General features: G+C 32.1%; 1 protein-coding gene across 1 annotated transcript in view; it reads right to left on the bottom strand.

The window, feature by feature from the left end:
• Positions 1-21859, bottom strand: part of LOC128164926 (uncharacterized) — a 62556-nt gene that overhangs the window by 1622 nt on the left and 39075 nt on the right. Inside the window, exons 12-22 of the mRNA XM_052829037.1 lie at positions 20945-21183; positions 20543-20686; positions 19978-20073; positions 19448-19645; positions 18211-18448; positions 18018-18114; positions 14524-14617; positions 14105-14266; positions 11512-11667; positions 10246-10404; positions 9002-9163 (exon numbers count right to left, since the gene is read on the bottom strand). Of these exons, the coding sequence (XP_052684997.1) occupies positions 9002-9163; positions 10246-10404; positions 11512-11667; positions 14105-14266; positions 14524-14617; positions 18018-18114; positions 18211-18448; positions 19448-19645; positions 19978-20073; positions 20543-20686; positions 20945-21183 (1745 nt within the window). The remainder of the gene's footprint in view (positions 1-9001; positions 9164-10245; positions 10405-11511; positions 11668-14104; positions 14267-14523; positions 14618-18017; positions 18115-18210; positions 18449-19447; positions 19646-19977; positions 20074-20542; positions 20687-20944; positions 21184-21859) is intronic.

Below are 21859 nucleotides of genomic sequence, written 5' to 3' on the forward strand. Positions count from 1 at the left end.
TTTTAAAAAGGATCCTACATTTCAACAAATTTGAACACCTTTACCTAAGGATGCTTTGTGCCAAGTTTGGTTGAAGTTTGAATTGTACATAGTTCACAGACTGAAAGACAGACCATACAGGCAGACAAATAGACAGACAGACGGACGCCAACCAAAAAGTGATCAGAGGCAATAGGCCCATGGGCCATATTGGTTATCTTAACAGTTCCTTTTAATCTACTATTTCGTAGCAGATGCCATTTCTTATTTCAACTTTGAACCCCTTTTTGGGACCCCAGTATTGGTCCAGCAGTTATGATTGGCTTTTACAGTGTAGAATCTCTACAGTGCTGCTATCCTGAAAGTTGACAAGGATAGGATAGGATAGGATGCAGGATGCACGATACAGGATAGAAATATAAAAATTAAGTTCTATCCTATCCTATCCTATCCTATCCTATCCTGCATCCTGTAGCCAATCAGATTCGAGTATAAATTTCAGAGTTATTTTGCGAAACGAAAATTGGCTAAACAATGTATTTTCAACGTCAATTTAAAACGTTTAACAAGTTAAACCATTTAAGAATAATTATTATATCACCAACGCGGTGCATAACATTAATGCGCGCTAAAATGTCGGCGCTACATCTTTGTCAATTCGTACGCAAGTACGGAGTTACTGCAAAAATTCGTTGCAACATTTGACAACGTCAGAAATATATTTCTGTATTTACTTCATTTAAAGTCTGCAAATTAATAAAAGCTGGAATTTATAAACGACTAATTTGGCATTATAAAAAATAAACATATATACAAGAATCAGACATTGATTCACGTTTAATATAATTTCTTCGAAGCCCAGTAACAGGGACGCATATTTTTGTCCGATATTAACCTGAACATATCGAATTAATAAATGTTAGCTAGCTATAAATGCTTAAGAATTTATACTTTAAAAATACCCCCGAGTGGTTTAAACTATAAACAATATAAACTTCCTAAAGGAATTACTTATTTTCAGATCGTGTTTACATTTATCGCCGAACGAATCGCTCGAATAATGAGAATGACGCTCAGTTGTATGTGATAAGAAAATAATTTGAAAAAAATATGTGACTAAACAGTTCCTCAATAAGTGCATCGAAGTTATTTATCTGTGTTTTATGCATAAATATAATTAAATCAAAAATCTAATCGCTTACCTGTTTGTTTACGTTATTGTGTCCATCCCGCGTACGATTTAATTTTACCGTAGCACAGGTAAGTAAGTTATCCCGCTCGATGAATATTCGGTTTTAAGATTTAATTATTCATTTTGAGTACTACATTAATTAATAAAATCATTTTATCTTTAGATTTCGTTTCATTTAACTTGCATTCCTATATTTTGAAAGTATGGGATAGGATAGGATAGGATAGAGCTTATTTGCAGGATAGGATGCAGGATACAGGATATAGGATAGGATAGGATAGTTTTGTCAACTTTCACGATAGCAGCACTGTACTATTTGAGGATCCTTGCAAAGTAGACTAACAAACTGTAACATTGTAGTTCTTGAGAAGAAATGTTTTTAAATATTTTCCGTATATGTTTCTATGTTAAATTTTGAACCCCTCTTTGGGTCCCAGTATTAGTCCGGTGTTCACAGCTTTTTTAATCTAGAATCTACATTATTTAAGGAAGCTTGCACAGTAATCTCACAAATTGAAGCATTATAGACCTTGAGAAAAAGATTTTTCAACATTTTCCTCTTCATTTCTATGTTAAACTCTGAACCAATTTTGGGGCCCCAGTATTAATTGGAAGTTCATGGCTTTTACACTATGGGAGAATGCTTATGTAGTAATCAGACAAATTGAATAATCATAATTTTTGATAAGACTATTTTTAAATATTTTCCTTATATACGTCAATTTTAAACTTTCAACCAATTTTGGGGCCCCAGTGTCAGTCCGGGGGTCACAATTTAAAAAAAAATATGAATCTACATAATCTAAGGATGCATGCACAGTAATTTCACAAATTGCAGTATTGTAATTCTCGAACAGAAGATTTTAAAACAGTTTTTATATACTTCTATATTAAACTTTGAACCTCTTTCGGGGTCCCAATACTAGTCTTGTGGTCAAAGCATTACGGTTTTAGAATCTACACTTTTGAGGATCCTTGCGTAGATCCTTACTTATTGTAGCACTGTAGTACTTGAGAAGAAGATTGAAACATTTTGTTCTACTAGACTTTGACCCGTGCACGCACGGGTTGACATTGCATATGATATCGGGCATTTACAAAATAGATACATCGAAACACCGTATATTGTTGACATTTGCATAACCAAACTTCAAGCCTACAATAATGCTATTAATTTCACTACACTCGGCTGAGTTGGAATAATCTAACTGTGTCTCAGGGAAGGCCAAACCCACAGTTAAAATGCCTCCTATATACCCGTAATGTAGCAGAAAATTGCAGAATCGCTCCAAAACGATTTTGGAGAAAACAGAGACATAGATAACATTTTATTTATGTCTCTGGAGAAAATTAATAAAGTTGTATTGCAAATAACAGTCAAATTGTTCAGAACATGTAAATACCTTTCTTCGAAAAAATTAATTCTATAATTGCAAAATTCAACATATTTCAACAACGTTTTTACATCCCATGTTGACATTCGAAACTCTCGGGATTTTTTTTATAGTAAATGCACTGTGTAAGAGTTATCTCCCGTATTTTCTTTGATGAACAGAAAAAAATTCCAATGAAAATTAACACGCATTTGTTTTATCGTTTCCAAGTTTATCCATGTAAATGTGATATTGTGGAAACATAAAATAAAGAGCCTCCCCTGGTTTAGTGTGAATGTAATGCGCATGCGCAAGATTGTAAAATCCAAAAAATTCAGATGATTTCCGGAATTTTTGGAGGAATTTTCGTTGATTATTAATTAACGAAGCTTGGTTGAGAAAAATAAAAACAAATTGGTAATCTTCAAGTACCAATGATGTTTAAAATATTTAAAACAAAAGACAGTACTCCTCCGATTTATCGGTATTAAAGCTAAAAAATTCGAGTCTATTATTTTAATATAGTAGTATAGATATACTTCTATGTTAAACTTTGAACCTCTCCTTAGGCCCAAATATGAATTCGGGGGTCAGCATATATTTTACTAATTTAGAATCTCAATAGCCAAGGATGCTTGCCTAAAATTCCCACAAACTGTTGCCTTGTAGTTCTTGAGAAGAAGAATTTTCAACACTTTCCCTATTATTTCTGTGTAAAACTTTAAATCCCTTCCGGGTCCCCAGTATTAGGTTTGGGGTCAAAAGCTTCCACTATTTAAAATTTGAGGATGTTTGCATAGTAATCTCAAAAACTTCAGCATTGTAGTTCTTGAGAAAAAAAAGTTTTAAACATTTTCCTTATATACATCTATGTAGAACTTCTGGGGCCCTAGTGTGGGTCAAGGCAATCGGAAGTCGTTAAAGCTCGCCTGATTGAGAGCTAAATTGAGACTAAAAACGTTATTTTTCATGGTTTTTCTCTTTTCTGAAAAATATTTTGTTAAGTCATGTAATGCAATACAAGTGACCCACGGGCCACATGGCTCACCCGAGGAATCAATAGGAATGATAAAATTTGCCTAACTAAATCATAATACAAACTATCTGGACAATATAGTATAAGACCTGTAGATCCTGTATTAATTGTTTCCACATAAGTTTCAGTTTTTCTGGCTGATGGCTTTTAATCACACTTTAATTGATAGCTCTTTGCTGAAAAATATTTTGTTATAGATCATAGAAGCAAAAATGTTTATCTTATTGTTTATATACACACACAATGTAATAATTTTCTCTTCGTAATGCATTATAAAAGTATTATAGAAGCAAAGTTAACGTTGTTTCTCGTAAAAATATTTGTTGGATGAGCTCATTGACACATTTATTTATTATGTTAGAATGATTTTTTAAATACATCATCTGAAAGTAAAGGGAGGGGGGGGGGTAAATTCTGAAGTTAATTCTGAAATTGTATCAATTATTCATGGTATCATTTAAAAAAACTGCATAGAAGACCTACTCGTAACGACATTGTATAAAGTTAGTATTAAGGTCATCCGTTTCCAACGGAGGACCTTCTAGTGATTGTAATGTTTGTAAGGTATTCCATTGGACTTGAGCATACAGACTTTGTAGGATGATAAACCTTTATTTATAGATGTGTTTATACTATTTTGTTTTGTTCAACGTAAAATCCGGTCGTCACTGGAAGTACGTCAAAAATTTTTTTTTTGCCCAATTTTTTTTTATTTTACATAAAATTAAAATTTAAGTTAAAATCCTTTCGTATGTCTTCTATCCGGTGTTAAATTAACCAAAAATTCTACTTGTTGTGAGATATCTCATATATCTCAAGAAGCCCTCTTTAAAAACAGATGATTTACCTGCGATATCTCAGAAACTGTAGGTGATCAATACACGAAACTTACATGGATGATAGATATTTGATAGGAAATGTGTTTTTATAGGGTTTCATTTTGTCGACTGTGAGTTCCGGTTGTCACCAGGGTGTGCAAACAAGTAAAGTTGTTTAAAAGATTAACTTTTTTGACAATTTTAGTGAAAAGCAATAAAGTAAAGTTGTATAGTGTTTAAAAGATACTAATTTTTATTTCACAGAGCACTTCCGTTTGTCCGTTTCCTGTCCCAAGACAAAAAACCTATACTGAACGAGATCTCAAAAACAGTAACAACTTGAAACTAAACTTTTTTGGATGATAGCCCTATGTGTGTACATGTGTTTACACTAATCTGTTTGATTCATCGTAAATTCCGGTCGTCATAGGAAGCAAGTTTTTTTTGTTCTTTTTTAATCTATCTTACATAAAATGAGTCTATCAGTATCATGTATGTGTCATCTATAAAATGTTAAATAAGCAAACGAATTCTACTTCCAGTGAGATATCTCAAATATTTACGGTAGCATTCATATAACAAATACCTATCGTTTTTACAAGTTTGATACCCGCGAGATTTTACTCACTGTAAGTGATTGAGACAAGAAACGTTTATGAATAATAGACGTTTGATAGAAGTTGTGTTTAACGGGTTTTATTTTGTCAGTCGTGTTTAACTGACTTTCATGGGTGTTTCATCCAGCCTGATAAACAGTGAGTCATACGTACAAAAAATACCAGCTTTTATTTTTATTTATCACTTCCGTTCGCACATTTCCGTTCCCGAGACAAAAAACCTTGTTTCAGCGAGATCTTAGATTTGGCAGAGATGGTAACAACCAAACCTTGAGGAAAGATTGACTTAAGGTTGTAGAAATGTTTATTATGTTTTGTTTGGTTCGGTGTTACTCCGCGTCGTCACAGAAAGCACTTCAAAAATTGATAGTTTTTTTTTTCTTTTGTGTTGTTGTTTTACATGAAAGTAATATCTGGATATTTCATTAACATAACATATAACATTAACAGTAATTATCATATCAATTTTTTCTATGTGAGAGAAGCAATGTCTTACAGTAAAATTGATACATGTATATCATAACGGAAGACATTTTTGTTTCTTTTGTATCAAGAGTCTAGTTAAGGTCTTCCGTTTCTAACGGAAGACCTTATTGTTTTTGCTTTGTTTCTTTTTCCCTATTATTATTTTTTTCTTTTCTTTTCTTACAAATTTTGTGCACGTGAGTTCTCGGAAACGGCTCGGTAGATTTTTATGAAACTTTCAGATCTGATACATGTTGATCTGAACCTTATTGGAATTTTTAATGATGACGTCATTTCTGTTTCTGAGATATGGACGATTTAGTGATTTTTAGAGGATCTGCTTCTCCATTGAATTCCTCCTAAACGGTAAAACATATAGAGTTCATATTTTCATGGATGATAGACTTGATTGTTCATATGTCTAAAGGCAATCAAAAATGTCTGGCTCAAAGAACCTCAAAGCTCGCCTAGACACGAAAATAAAGATTAAAATAACGTTTGATTTTTTGTGGTTTTCCTTGTTAATCTCTTTTCTTAAAAAATATTTTGTTATAACATGCATAGCAAAAAAGAATAATATTTACCTGAGCATACGTTTGATATTGAGAAAAAAGGGATGGCCCGTAAAACTAGGGACCCAGAGGGATCGAATATTTTTTGTTTGTAGCTCTTTCCTGAGGGGTATTTTGTAATAGATTAGAGAAGCGGAAATGTTTATGTTAGAGTAATGTACCCATACAATATAACAACTTTCTCATGTGTGACGTCATACGGGATTTTTAGGGGCCAGAAGTTCAAAACTTTGATCATCTATTTCTTGTAAAGGAAAAATATTTTGATAAGCAGTATAGAAGAAAATATGCTCAAAATGATGTACTCAACAATATTCAACCCCTAAAATCTCTAAATTCTTCTTTCTCGGATATTTCGGATAAAAACGATAACGAATTTGTAAAACTACCCCTAAATCTCTAAATTCTTCTTTCTCGGATATTTCGGATAAAAACGATAACGAATTTGTAAACACTTGTTGAACAAAATGTGTGTAGTTTTTAGTCACTTTTCATTTAATACCGAGAGAAAGTGGATTGCCCCTAAAATAAGGGACCCAGAGGGGTCTAATTTTTTTTATTTGTAGCTCTTCACTGAGGGGTATTTTGTAATAGGTTACAAATGAGAAATGTTCATCTTCCAACTTTGTAGCTATACAATATAACGACTTTCTCATGTATGACGTCATAAGGGATTTTTAGGGGCCAGAAGTTCAAAACTTTTATCATCTATATCTAGTAAAGGAAAATATTTTGAAAAGCAGTAAAGAAGAAAAGATACTCAAAATGATGTACTCAACAATATTCAACCTTCAAAATTTCATTATATGGCCCTGATGGGGAGATAAGGGGTCGGCCCATAAAATCTTCTTTCTCGGATATCTAAAGAACGATTACAAATTTGTAAACATTTGTTGAACAAAATGTGTGTAGTTTTAGGTCACCTTTTATTTAATACCAAGAAAAAGGGGATGGCCCCTAAAATTAGGGATCCAGAGGGCTCTAAATTCTTTTGTTTGTACCTCTTTACTGAGGGGTAATTTTTAAAAGATTGTAGAAGCGGAAATGTTTATGTTAGAGTAATGTACCCATACAATATAACAACTTTCTCTTGTGTAACGTCATACGGGATTTTTAGGGGCCAGAAGTTCAAAACTTTGATCATCTATATCTAGTAAAGGAAAAATATTTTGATAAGCAGTATAGCAGAAAAGATGCTCAAAATGATGTACTAAACAATATTCAACCCCTTAAATTTCATTAAAGGGCCCCAATAGGGAGATAAGGGATCGACCCCTAAATTCTTTTTTCTCGGATATCTCAAAAAACGACAACGAATTTGTAAACACTTGTTGAACAAAATGTGTGTAGTTTGTAATCACCTTTCATTTAATACCAAGAAAAAGTGGATTGTCCCTAAAATAAGGGATCCAGAGGGGTCTAAATTTTTTTATTTGTATTTTTTCACTGAGGGGTATTTTGTAATAGGATACAAATGGGAAATGTTCATCTTCCGACTTTGTAGCTATACAATATAACGACTCTCCCATGTGTGACGCCATAAGGGATTTTTAGGGGCCAGAAGTTCAAAACTTTGATCATCTATATCTAGTAAAGGAAAAATATTTTGAAAAGCAGTATAGAAGAAAAGATACTCAAAATGATGTATTCAGCAATAATCAACCCTCAAAATATCATAAAAGAGTCCAAATAAAATCTTCTTTCTCGGATATCCCAGAACTGACAACAAATTTGTAAACATTTGTTTAACAAAATGTGTGTAGTTTTAAGGGACCTTTTTATGTAATAAAAGGGGCCAGTCCCTAAAAATACGGACTCAGAGGGATCTTAAGTCTTTTATTTGTAGCTCTTTACTGAGGGGTATTTTGTAATAGGTTAAAGGAGCACAAATGTGTATCTTACTTTTATGTACGTATACAATTTACCAACTTTCTCATGTGTAACGTATATAGGGATTTTTAAGGGTCAGGAGTTAAAAACTTTGATCGTTCATATCTAGTAAAGTAAAAATGATTTGATAAGCAGTATAGAAGAAAATAGCCTCAATATAATGTACTCAACAATATTCAATTCATAACATTTCGTTAAACGTACCTGATAAGATAATAGGGGGTCGGCCCTAAAAAAATTTCCTCTTCAGATATCTCAAGAACGATTACGAATCTGTAAACACTTGTTACACAAAATGTGTGTAGTTTTACGTGACTTTTCATTTAATGTGAAGATTAGGGGAATAGTCCCTAAAATGAGGGGTCAAGAGGAGTTTTTTTTCAATCAAAGATCTTACACCTACACAAAATACTCTCTTATATTTAAAATGAAGACCCTCTTTTACTATATTTTCAAGTTATGTTTAGCTGGATTTTTTTATTAGCAAAATCAAGATCATAAGTGTATCCTGGCTTCTAAAATCGGACGGAAGACTTCCTCGTTTCTCACAACGAGATCGTGTCTAGTTAAAACAATTTTTGCTTTTATATACATATATCCATGTGTTGAACTTTTAAACTTAGCCCCGATATTGGTCCTCATAGGCTACTTTTGTACAATTTGAATCACCACAAAATTCAATTTAGTAATCTTTCATGGCAATTTCACAATACCCATGCATTGAAAATTATTGCTGAAGTAATGTTAATTGAATCATTAGAAAGGACAATCATTATATTTGACTAGTCAAATATAATAATCAAATGATATTTTAAAAGAGTGTTTAGTTTCAAAACGTTTTAATCCTTTTCTCGATATTGATATTACCGGTAAATACATTTGGACTAAAAAGTCTTGAACCTTTCCTCATTGGTCAAACTGTCTTAAAATTTTGGAGTGAATTGTCTTTTAATGAGCTTAATTATTTGGCCTAATATAAATGTTTTCCAACAATGGCAGTATTTGTGTCATCCAGAAATATAGTTACGCGGTAATTCTGATTCAGAATACTTGACATACATTTACAATCTGTTCTGCTGTTCTTTCCAGCTGCTTTTGTAGAATAGTTTTCTGGACATTTTATGCACTCCTCTTGCAGATCGTTTGGTTGATATTCTCCGATTGGACATGGCTCACAGACATTTGCTGTTTTGTTGCGATATGTTCCATTATAACATATAGCTGAAATCAAACAGTATTGTTTTATGTTATGCCTTTCAAACTGCTTACATTTAAAGTGAGGGACATCATTTGCAGGCTAGAACTTACTACCAAAAGATGCAGACTCGATATCTTACAATTGAAACATTCTTTTCCATTCGGAGACTTAATTACTTACAATTTAACACATATTACCGTAACATTTATTCAGATATTTAATCAAATAATTGTGAATGCATCCTGTTGTTTTGTTCCTACCATTTAAATCCCCAAAGTAACTGTTTTTATAAATTCTAATATAATGATTTTTAATCAAAGATGCATATATACCAGTACATGATGGAAACATGCATTGCATGCACACAAATGATGTAAGGTGTTTGTTTAATAACACTGACAAGTCAGGTAAAGAGTCCTTGAAATTAAAAACACTATACATGATGTTTCTAAGAAAAGATGTTCTCAACACATAGCTTCATTGATTCTGTTTAAAATTCTTATCAGTTTACAAATCAAATTATTAAAATGATATCTAGTGCAGACATTTTCAAAACTACATTAAATGCTGGTCGTTCTAAATTTGGATCAGTTACAAGTTTTTCATATTTATTTATTGCTTAAAAAAATTGATCCTTTGATATGAACCAATACTTATTTCATATCAGTTAAACATAATTTGAACTCTATCATACCTGAGATTAAAGGAAATATATCAAAGAAAACAATTGACGCGATAAAACAACAATAAGACTTGCAACACACATAAAGCAAGAGTCTAACATATACGGAATCATGAGATATGCTGTGGTTCAATTTACATTTCACAGTTTTGAAGATGCACACAAAAATGTCTGAATTTATAGTTTTACAATAATAATTTTTGTCCCATTTCTTACTTTGCTACACATTAATGGACTCAGCAATGGATTACACTTAAACTGGTGAATAATAATGAAACGGTTACCACAAGGAAAAACAAATGTATAGTATGGACCTTAGGCTCCCCTCAAACCCCACCCCCTCCCAGTTCCTACTGGCAAAATATGTGAAATAAATAATTCAGAGTAACAGAAATATGTTGCACATATATAATCTGAACATACTCATGTCACAGCTGTCTTTACTGGTGCTACCATTCCCTGCTGTTGTGTTTCCTGCCGGGCATTCCATGCAGACATCCTCCAAAAAGCTGCGATAATATCTACGAGGACATTCAACACATTTTCCGTCCGGTTTTAGCTCTGTTCCTTCGGGACAATCGTCTAATTTATGAAAAATAAAACATTGAATGATTTAGTTTTTATACAAAACAATAAATAGGTTTTATAGAATCATACATTGTACATACAATCAAGAAGTGGCACTATTGTAATTCTTAATGATTTCTTCTTAACCTAATTTGCTTTGAGATTTTGTTTGGAAGTTGATTTAATCAACTCTCCTTTGCATTTACTCTGGCAAACCGTAAATAAAACAGTGTTTGGACCTACGAACAAGTCGCCGACAAAACGAAGTACTTGAAAATAATCGATAACTTCGTAAAATGTATTCAGAAGCATTGTTTTTCAAGAACAATTATTAACAAATACTTTAAACATAGTAATATTTTAAATGGTAAGATCAATTTAGATATTTTTGAAGTCTTAAGTATTCCTACGCCAAAGTTCAATTACAGTGGTAGCGTTTGGAATAAAGAACAAAATATCGAATCTAAAGATAAAACCAGGACTGGCGTTTGCTGGACTTTATTATTATTTGTTTGTTAAAATTGCTTTGATACCAGAAATATTTCGATTACTGATATTATACATCGTAGAGTTTGATGGCGTTAATTCTATCTTTGAATATTACACAACGTGATTCATAAGATGTTTCTGTGTATAGCTCAGATTTTTCATAAAAAAAAAAAACCAAACCCGTCGATTCATTTGAGAAAAATGTGTGTAATTATTCAAGTAGAGCATAGTAACTACTTGTCATGCGAAATAACATATCGTTGATATCTAAATAATAATCATTTAAATCAACTCCAGTTAGTACTTCAGTAATTTTATTTTTACTTATAAGCAGTAAGATTATGTTCCCTTTAGCTATCAACTATCACTTTCAGTCCAAGGTTTGATAATACCTAGAAATATAACACTTGAACATGCTATGATGACAGTGAAGCTGAGAGCTAATTATATAATTAAAATCTACCCAGAAATATACATGTTTCTTGACTGAGGTGCATGGTTTCAGATTTTATCCTTAAACTTCAGTACAAATTGCTTTGACAATTTCCTCCACAAAAAGAAGAGATAACATACAATATCATATAATCAATTACTTCAATAGACAGTAAACAACATCTTAAATCAAATGCTTACCAAAACATTGTGAAAAGCTGTTGGAGCCCATACCACTCGTTTTTCTACCAAGTGGACAAGGAAAGCAGTAATCTTTGCCGGTCATGTTCTGATAATAGTGCTTGGAACAGAGAGAACATTTTGAACCATCCCAAAACTCCCCAACAGGGCAACCAACTAGAACAAAACATCATAGGTTAGATTTTATTTGTTAGATAAGTCAACTCAGTTTTCAAGAAACAAGACCATGCGGACAAACAAAATTATGGATATGTACAATCATGCGTTATTTCATCCCATGGAACTAAAAGATTTATAAGATTTATGTGGGCCCGTTTTTTATTTCTTAAAAATCAAAATAGATTAAGAAATATAAAGGATATACATATAAAACTATTAGATAAAAAAAAACTATATTTATTTTTGGTCAAGGTAATTAAAAAAAAATAATGGTTAGAATTTAAGCTCAAAATCTTGTTACAGTATTTTGAGGTTTGCAGAGACACTTTTTTCAAATTTTTTTTTTTTTTTATTTTTTTTTTTTTATTCAAACTTTCAGGTACAAGTTATTTACATCTTCTTATATGTTTAGTTTACAGTGCATACACATCACATATTCACTTCATTTGAGATTTAGAATATAAGTATAATATAAACACAGTCACATAAAAAAGCACACGTACAGACAGGTGTATACACCGACAGACAGACATATATATGCACAAACAATCTTGAAAAATTGCTTTTATCACCCATGAAAGTTGGAGTATTTTTAGTTATGAGGTGGGGGTGGGGGGTGGGGGGGGGGTGAAAGAGGGTGGAGAAAGAGAGGGGAACACTATCTATCAAAAACATATGCAAGAGGATACATAAAAGTAGACTTATATTTTTTTGTTAATATTTGCTTACAATTTCCTTGCAGCTATTATAAACACATTTTATAACAAATCGCAAATAGTTAGCCAATACTTTTCATACTCAGCAAATTTACAATTCTTCAACAACAGTAGTTTCTCAATATGTATTCTATCAGTGACTGTTTGTTTTAACATGAGCGTCGAGAGGTTTGGGACATTCTTATACTTACTGGCAAAAATAAATTGTTTTACTGTAAGAATCAATATGTTTTGAAGTCTATACATATTTCTGTTTTTGAATTTACCAAAAAGTATAGTTTTTTTATCAAATGTCATTAAAAAATTAAACTTGCTTCTTAACCATTCTTCAAAGTAGAGCCATATTTCTTTCACATGAAAACAGTCCACAAATAAATGTTCTATAGTTTCTTTATCTTGATTACAGAAAGAGCAGGCTGGTGAATCAATTATATTGAGTTTGAAAAGGTACTCATTTGTTGGCAAAATTCTATGTAAAATCTGGAATTGCAACCATTGAAATTTGGATTCTTTCGAGGTTTTAAATGGGAGTTCAAAAATTTTAATAAATATATACTAGTAATAGGTTAAGTATCTTTCCTCAGTAAAAGTCAACTGCTTTGCAGTAACTTGCATGTTCCTTTTCTATTGCTATGGTACAATGTTTCAGAATTGGTCATTTTCTGGGTTTAGAGGGAATCATTTTAGTTAGCTTATTTTTGACAGATAACTTGTGTGAAAGACTAGCAAAAGGTTATATTTTAAAAGCTCCCAAGATAACAAGAGATGTTTATAAAACATTTACGCTGCCATCCTTAGACATACTTTATAGGGTGCAGAAACCTATAATATTGGCAGTATTCATGTAAATGCAATTGACCTTTTCCCTTTATAACTAAAAGGGGTCATCAACCGGTTGTTCTGAGATGCATCAACCTATAAAAGTCCTAAATATTTTTATGATAAATCTGTACATCAAGTTGCATCTCAGTATGTGTAACATCTACAAAGAAAATATGCGAAGAGTCCAAATAAATGAATTTTTTAAGTCCCAGGGGCAGAACTCTGGCAAAAATTAGAGAGGTTAAGCAAACCAAGAGTACATGTGCATGTGGAAAGAAAAATATGTGCATTAAGTCATCAGTTTTTGTAATGACGAATTTCTACACATATGTATATGAATGAACAAACGTGTAGATTGTGCACACGCAAAGTAAAACTTGTAGTTTTTATTTACTTGTCGGCTAGTTATATGAACAAATATGTTTATTTTTTAAGCCTTAATACTTAATACCACTACTGATATAAAGAAACTTAATTTTATCGCTAAAATGTATTTGTACAGGTTTTTTTAAATACACTTTTGACTTTTAGCAAAACATGCAATGACTCTTTATAATTTTTTATTAAACATATACAATGTACACATATATTAACCTGAAACAATGCTGTTAAATAAAAATAATTTGTGCGATCTTTAGTTTTTCGACAGTAACTGTCAATATTCAGATCAAGAGTAGAGAATATAAATATTAAATTTAAAACATTTACAAGTACAAGTACACGTTGTAACTGCTAAACAAGACAAGTTATGTGAGCCAGTTCATAGGCGTAGTTCTAACTTGTTACCTAATCTCTGATATCAAATTTGTGCACTTTCTTAACATGGGTGTACTAAATACCTACCACTCACTTAAAAGTAACATATATTAAGCCTACAGCTTTTTATTGGAACTTACCAACACAATCAATATTAGATGTATAACCGACTCCAAGTGTAGTTTTACCAGAACCACAACTATTGCATTCTTTTAATCCAGTTGAACTTCCATAAGTTCCGACAGCACAGAATTCACAGTTCTGACTGGTACTATTGTAAAAGGTTCCCATGCCACATGCAACTAAAAGCAGAGTTAGGGTAGACATAGATATACGTCTAGATTTGACCAAATATTTTATGATGCATTTCTATTATTACATAAAGCTTACAAAAAATTAATATTGAATTGATTGTTGACCTGAAAAAAATCAACAACAAAAAATTAATTACAATCTATCGAGTTTCAGTTATCAAATTCATATAGATAGATTAATTCAAGAAAAAACAAAAACAATATATCATTACAGAAAATGAAATAAATAAAAATGAAAATTATACCACAGTTCTCTCCAATAACCATGTAACCAGCAGGACAGGAGACTGTGTCAGTTATGACTACTTGATCATTCAGTACCTTTGCTCCACCAATGTCCTGTAAAATCAGTATTGTTCACAACTGAAATAAACTAGACATAATTGAGATGGTGACCATCTCAAAAGGTCACGCTTAAATAATGACAAAAAGCCAGCAGGCCTTGACGGTTACCTGAATACCACCGCAATAGATTGACATGTCAGAGAGTCTCATGTTTGCATTTTAAGCTTTAATTTGAAGTCTTTACCATAATCTGACTCTTTTTACTGCTACACTGCTGTCACGTGACCCCGTCTATTGGTTTACTGTCAGCCAAAGTCTCATACCGGAAGTCACGCGTATAACACATGAATTGAGTCTTTGCGTAAGAAAATAGTGCAGAAAGTTTCATGCAATTTAGTAAACATGTATTATAAAAACACGCATTAAATCTTTTAAGTCCTCTGTGTATAAACAAAATTCTATTTAGAAAATAAACAAGTAGTTTTATTGATCAAAATATTTTTGCTCGGGTTCAAATGTGGAATGAGTTACGTAACTGAATGCACAGCGCCGTTGACGATTCAGTTGGTGTACGAGCTCATTAATCAATAGAAGAGGTTGATGGTGGAATCGAAATTAAAGTTCCCAAACGCAATGTACCATTTTTGAAAAGTTGTGAATTTTATATTAACAATCTTTCACCTTAATACTACCAAACTTCATGCGCAAGTCGAAGTTAAAATCGGGACGGGTTATATACACAGATGTTTTACAAATTAAATAGGTGTTTCATTGGCTTCCAGTCTACTTGCGGTATGACTGCTGTTCGTCTCTAAAGGAATTTTGTACAAAGAAAAAAAAAAGTCTGAATTTGCCTTCTCGTTCGTTGGCTCTTTATTTGATTAAACTGAATTCAAATTTTAAACGATGCATTGTAAGCAAAATCTGTAATAGATTATACATTTTGGAAGACTTATACATCATATAATATATACAATCTTATCGATTAAAGAACCAAGTTAAATGTTAATGTTCATGTTTTTCGGCTTAGTTGGAATCAGGCTTGGGGTGAATTACATTGTAAAATAATGCATTACATTACCATTACTTCATGAATTAGGGCATTAAATTACCATTACCATTAATTAATTTTCTTGAAGTAATGCATTACATTACCATTACATGAGTAAAGTAATGCATTACTACGCTAATGGCGTAATTGACAATCTCTCTTATTTATGTCTTTGATTTTCGGAGTATGATTTTTAATGAAAGGAACGGTTGTATCGTAATTCGCGTAGGTGATGCACGAGTTTACACAAAAAAAGTAGTACGTGGCGAACGGATTTATTTTTACCTATTAATTTTGCATGAATCGCAAATGAAGAAATTGTGTCAGATAAGTCGGTCTTAAAAATCAAAATGGCGACCGTGACAAATCTTTTTATTGTCAAAGTTCTTGGAATCTTATTGTAAAAAAAAAGTTTTTAACGTCAGGTGCCTGTGTTTGTTATCGGTATACAAATGTTCATTTTGTTTGTTAATTCAGCAGTTTTAGAGTCTAATGATTAAAATTACCTTCTTTGATATAGTTGTTTGATTTTCTCTGTTAGTAGTAATTTAAAAAAAAAATTTCTTGGGGTCTTATTTTACTTAATATACCGTTGTGTCAATTTTCTACAATTATGAAGGCCGGGATAGTGTAAAATTTAGACAAAGTATCGGACAATTGCAAAAAAGCCGAATTAACATAGATTGTAACAAATAATTCAAACTCATAAATTTTGGAAGCATATTCGAGGAAATCCAGGACAATTACAAATTCAAACTTTCAAGACCCCGTCTTTCAGTACTCTCAGTACTTTGATTCAATTTGAAGTTTAAAAACATTCATTCATTGAAATGGTAGGAAGGAGGGGAGGGGTAAAGAAAATTGTAATCTTTTGATAAAAAGAGATCTGCAGGCTTTTAATTGTCAATCTTTTAAAATATTCAGTTTCATTTATAATGCACACAAAATAGAGCTTATTTCAGCAAGCATATAATGCCATATTTGCCACCCCTCCACAAGTAAGAAGTCTTAACATCTGCCCCATGGGTAGTGAATAACAGGGCAAATTATAAACAAAATAACAACAATACAATTTGTTTATCTCCCAGGACTGTGATAATACAGAGGAAAATATTATTAAATCAATACATTTTCATTGTGGCTATATTAGACCCCCCTAGGGCCTTAATTCCTGTCCCTGGGGTTATAAACTTCGCAATTTTGGTAGAGTGTTTCATGGACATCATAACCAGCATTCGTTTATCTTCGACAACTATGGATTCCGAAGTGGAGAAGATTTTCTAAGATTTGATACATTTTCACTATATTTCCATATTGGTCCTGCCTTAGGGCCTGAACCCTGACCCAGGGGATAGGGACAAGAATTTCACCATTTTTGTAGAGGGCTTCATTGACATTAAAACCATGTAGTTTTTAAGAAGAAGTTGAAAATGTAAAATTTTAACGAATGACATAAAATTGGAGACCCACGATGATGGTCGAACACCAGTTGCAATAGGTCACCTTAGTGACTCGGGTGTCCTAAAAAGTAGAATTAAAGCATTTGCGAGGATTATCCGTTGACATTGACTTACGACTTAGTTTTTTTCAGGTTGGCTTTTAACTTTGTTAAGCTCATTACTTTTTGGGTTTAAAATGAGCAAGATTAAGTCGGTTGGAAAAAAAATTGTCGTCTAAAACTGGATTTTAAAGAGATCTGCTATAATTTGCACATCTAACCTTGAAACTTAGTTTTAGGTCGATGCATACCCTTTATTTAAAACCTTTGTTTGTCTGAAGGATGAGACGGTTAGCGTTGAAGGGGGGTAAGATATGCTCTGAATTATTTTTTGCGTGGTTTGATATAGAAAGGTCATTCAAAGTAACAACATACCCTTTGACCAAAGGCACTCATGTGGGAGATGTATGGCTTAGATTGGACCAAGGTTATAGAATATATGATCCATACACTGATTTTTTCAGAAAATTTTGCTATGACCATAATTTTAGACCTAAACTTGGTTCAAGGTCACTGCACACCCTTTACCCAAATGCTCTTTGTAGGTGAAGTATGAGTTAGATTGGGCCTAGGGGAAAGAAGATAGGCTTCGGAAAAGTGATCTCAAAGGACAAAGATAGTTGGACAAACTAATCACTATAAGGTGCCTGTAGAACAGGGCCCTAATTAAATTAGAAAAAAAATTGGTAATACATTAAAAAAGCGTTTTGATGTAAGCCTGACAGAATAGTTGAAATATTTGTTTCAAAAGAGCGATGACTCAATTAAAATGTTTTACATCAACTGTGTGGGCTTATTTCAGGTATAATGTATTATATGGCTCTATTTCATGAATTATTCAAATCAATTCAAACTTCCTTGCTAATTCATCATCATTTCCCAAGCACACTACGTTTTTGTTTTACCTCAGCATCAAATGCATCCTCTTCAAATATCAAAACTCTTAGGACCTCTTTAGGTGTATACTTTTCAAATCCACCAGATCTCCTTGTGATCTCGTTACTGAAAACAGGCAAACAAACAAAAAAAATTCAGATGAAAAACATTAAGAGCTTATAAATACATGTATAAAAGAATATAAGAATGTGCATTCCAAACCTCAGACTTTTTATTTGTATTGCCACTATCATTTGTTTACTACCAGGTACACAAGAAGGTTTGATTGAAACACCAGAACAGTCATTTGAAGAACATAATGCATTCCAAGTTTGGTAGATCTTATTCATAAAATCTGCCATAAGCTTGGTTTCCATTGCTGTTTCATAAATTTCACTACAGGTAACTTGTAAGGAAAACACCATTGACACATCTATCTGAATTGTTGTTGACATGATATCTGTAAAGTTAACCAAAAAAATTCAATTAAATATCACAAAATTTTCAGGGGACAAATGAAATCAACATATATATTTTACTTACACCAAATATTCTTCTTTAATATACTATGCAATCAAAGTTTAATTTACAAATAAATATGTTTTACCAACCCCATGCCAGCCAAATTATAAACATTGTATTTTACTTGTAAATTGACATAATTTTTCTTGAATTTCGACCATGGATTAAATATGTCACAAGAAAATACCCTCCAGTTAGCGATCTCCGATCCTCAGGAATGTTCGATATTTCTAAATTATCTAAAAAAATTTATTCGCACCAAAAATCTGCCTTTTATATTAACAAATTTAAATAGTCTTAAAGGGTTCATATTACGCTAAACCAGTCAACAAACTGCTTGGCTTAGTGGCTTCATGGAGACCATTTACCTAGAGGAAAAGGGGTTCGAGTAAAACTTTTTTCTAATTTGATCTCAACTTGTATACGTTATTTATTCTCGTGGCGAAGGATTGCAATACCTTCGTAATATGCATGGATACCATCAAAAAAATTTGAAGTACAAATAACATTTTTCAGGATGAAAAAAATGAGGCTGAGGATCAGAGAACCTTAATGACTAAAAATTGTCTGGTTTTAGAGAAAACAGGAAGCCCAGGGGCCACATTGCTTACCTGAGCAGCAATAGCTATCGGGTATCAATACAAAATATCTGGATAATTTAGTGGTGTGGAGCATGGTAAAAAAGCTTTTTAAATTTTCTCCACTTAATCTTATGAACTTTGAACTGCTTTTGTTGTTTCATTTTTTAAAAGATTTTAAAAGATTTTTTCTATTCGGTGTCACGTGAAAACTGGTCCATTAAATGTTGGTCCATGTCATCTCCATGGATTATGATTTAAACAAACTTAAATCCATACACTACATGAGTCTCAGCCTTTGCGCAAAATGGTTTTTGAGGTGAAGATTTTAATAGTATAGAAGTAATCTGTTAAACTACCTCCACAAGAAGGAAACACAATTTTCTCTTGAGGTTTTAGTGGATTGTACACACCAAGCTCTGAACAGGGTATATATTTGGGAGCAGGTAGAGATAACTCTTGATTACTAGGACATTCCAGTTTACAAATATCTTTGCTCGAAACAGAGCAGTAATCCTTTCGTGAAAAGGTTCTTGGAGCAGGGCATTCATGATTATCTGAAATAATTACAAATAAGTAATGTTAATTCTACAAACAACTTCACTTCACAGGCAATATCTAATATACAATAAACGTTACAATCCAAAGGTGAAATTGCTATAATGAAATTTGTACAGTATTTTAAAAAAATATTTGAAATAACATCATTTGTGAAAAATTCAGGATTTATTATCTATATATCATAATGATAAATTTAGTTTAATGATAAATTGGGTTTAAACTTTATTTTGGTTTACATGATAATAAAGAGTAAATCCACAGTGCAGAAAACAATTTAATTGTTCACATCATAAACACTTTCAGCTAAGAGGAGTTAAAACGAACTTACATCTAACATACAACTTGCTGTGACACATAGCTGTATTTCCATTATCATCAGAGGCCATGAACAGCAAACTGTAATCACCCCTTGTGAAGGTATTCCCTAATATTCAAATCAAAGGTAATTCTTTTTTAATACATTTCAAAGTCAGTGAACATAAAATCATGATACAGTGAAAAGATATTAAGGATCTTCGAGACCCCGTGACTTCCACTTTTATGACAGTACGTCCCAACATGGCGATTTTTAACGCATTGTGAAACGATTACAATCGCCAATTTTTGATGTCTATCTCTGTGGCGCAGTGGGTGTAGCTTAGACATTTATTTTCATGAATAACGGTAAAACTTTTAAAAGTTTATTCCCCCCCCCCCAAAATTGAATTTTTTCCTGTCATTTTCAATTCGAACACATGATAGAAATTTAAGTAATTTAGAAGAATGGGCTTGTATGCAAAACTTTTCCCAGGTGTATGGAGGACCCTTAAATTTGAAATTTAGAATGCTTATATTATTCAAAAAGTCATACAATTCTTAAGAGGGATTTAATAACAGAAACAAAACAAACAAACCTCCAGAATGCGAAGACAAAGACAAACTTTCATTGAAATCTTCGAACATGTTAATAAATTTTGGAAGTGAATATGAGAAGATTCTGTCAGCAGAGTGTTTTGAGACATCATCTGCACAATCCTTGATTTTTGGTTTAATCTTATCTAAAAATTGAACACAATGCATGATCAACTTATATCTCATTAAAAAAGATAAATCATTGCATTAAAAATCCGACCATATCAAAAAAGAAAAGTATAAACAGGTGCAGGTTGATGATTGAAGGAATGTACATGTACATATGTATTTGCATTATATATCAAGGAAACAAAACATGCAATTCGTATACAATGCATACTTTTTTTTTCACTTCATATTGATCATAGTTATATTCTATATAATATGTTACAATGTTACAATACCTGATGATGAACAGGCAGGGACATCACACACCTCCCCCTTCTCAATCTGTGTAGGACTCTTTTTAACAACTCCTTTGTTCATCCTATAGTTATACCAACCGTGAACAACAGTTGATCCAGATGGATTATAATCCTTGTTCTCATCAAGCTTGTAAACATCACTAATTGTTAAACTATTTGCCCATATTTTTACTTGTGAGATACGGCCTCCAAATTTCTTTCCAATTTCAACTTTGAACCTATAAATATAAATGAAAATTACTATTTAAAAGAGAAAAACAAAACTTGATGACTTAACGAGTCCCTATAGCTACATAATCCATAGGACAGGTATAATACGTACTGCCTTTCAAAGGATTCATTGAATGCAATAATTACAATAAAGTTCACTGCAAATACCCCGGTATTTAATGGATAATAATGCATTAATATATGATCTATCATAAATATGCAGATCTGAATAGCATTTTTGGATATTAAACTGAACTTAATTTATTCATCAACTGTTAAAAACGATTTTAGTTCTACTAAATACAATCTGCATGAAAATGGGAAGTTGAGCCAAAGAAAATCAAACAAACAGATATATTATAGAAGACAGATCAACACATTCCTAAAAAGCATTGGCTAAGCAAGTCCTGATAAATACAAAAAAAAATTTTTTTTAGTTTATAATCTTAAGTTTACAAAATACAACACAATTTCTATAACTTCAATCAACAAGTCCTGAAAATGCTTCCATAAACTGTAAACCAACTTTTATTTGTCAGTAACAAAATTTGGCAAGGTTCATGACAACTTAGTAGTCAAGAATATTTTCAGCAGTTAACCAGCCTACAATTAACAAATATATCACCAATTTTAGGCAAAACCAGTAATATTTCAAAAATATGAAACACTTGTGGATTGCCAAAT

The sequence above is a fragment of the Crassostrea angulata genome, chromosome 10 (assembly GCF_025612915.1).
Source record: "Crassostrea angulata isolate pt1a10 chromosome 10, ASM2561291v2, whole genome shotgun sequence".
Classification (NCBI taxonomy): Eukaryota; Metazoa; Mollusca; class Bivalvia; order Ostreida; family Ostreidae; genus Magallana; species Magallana angulata.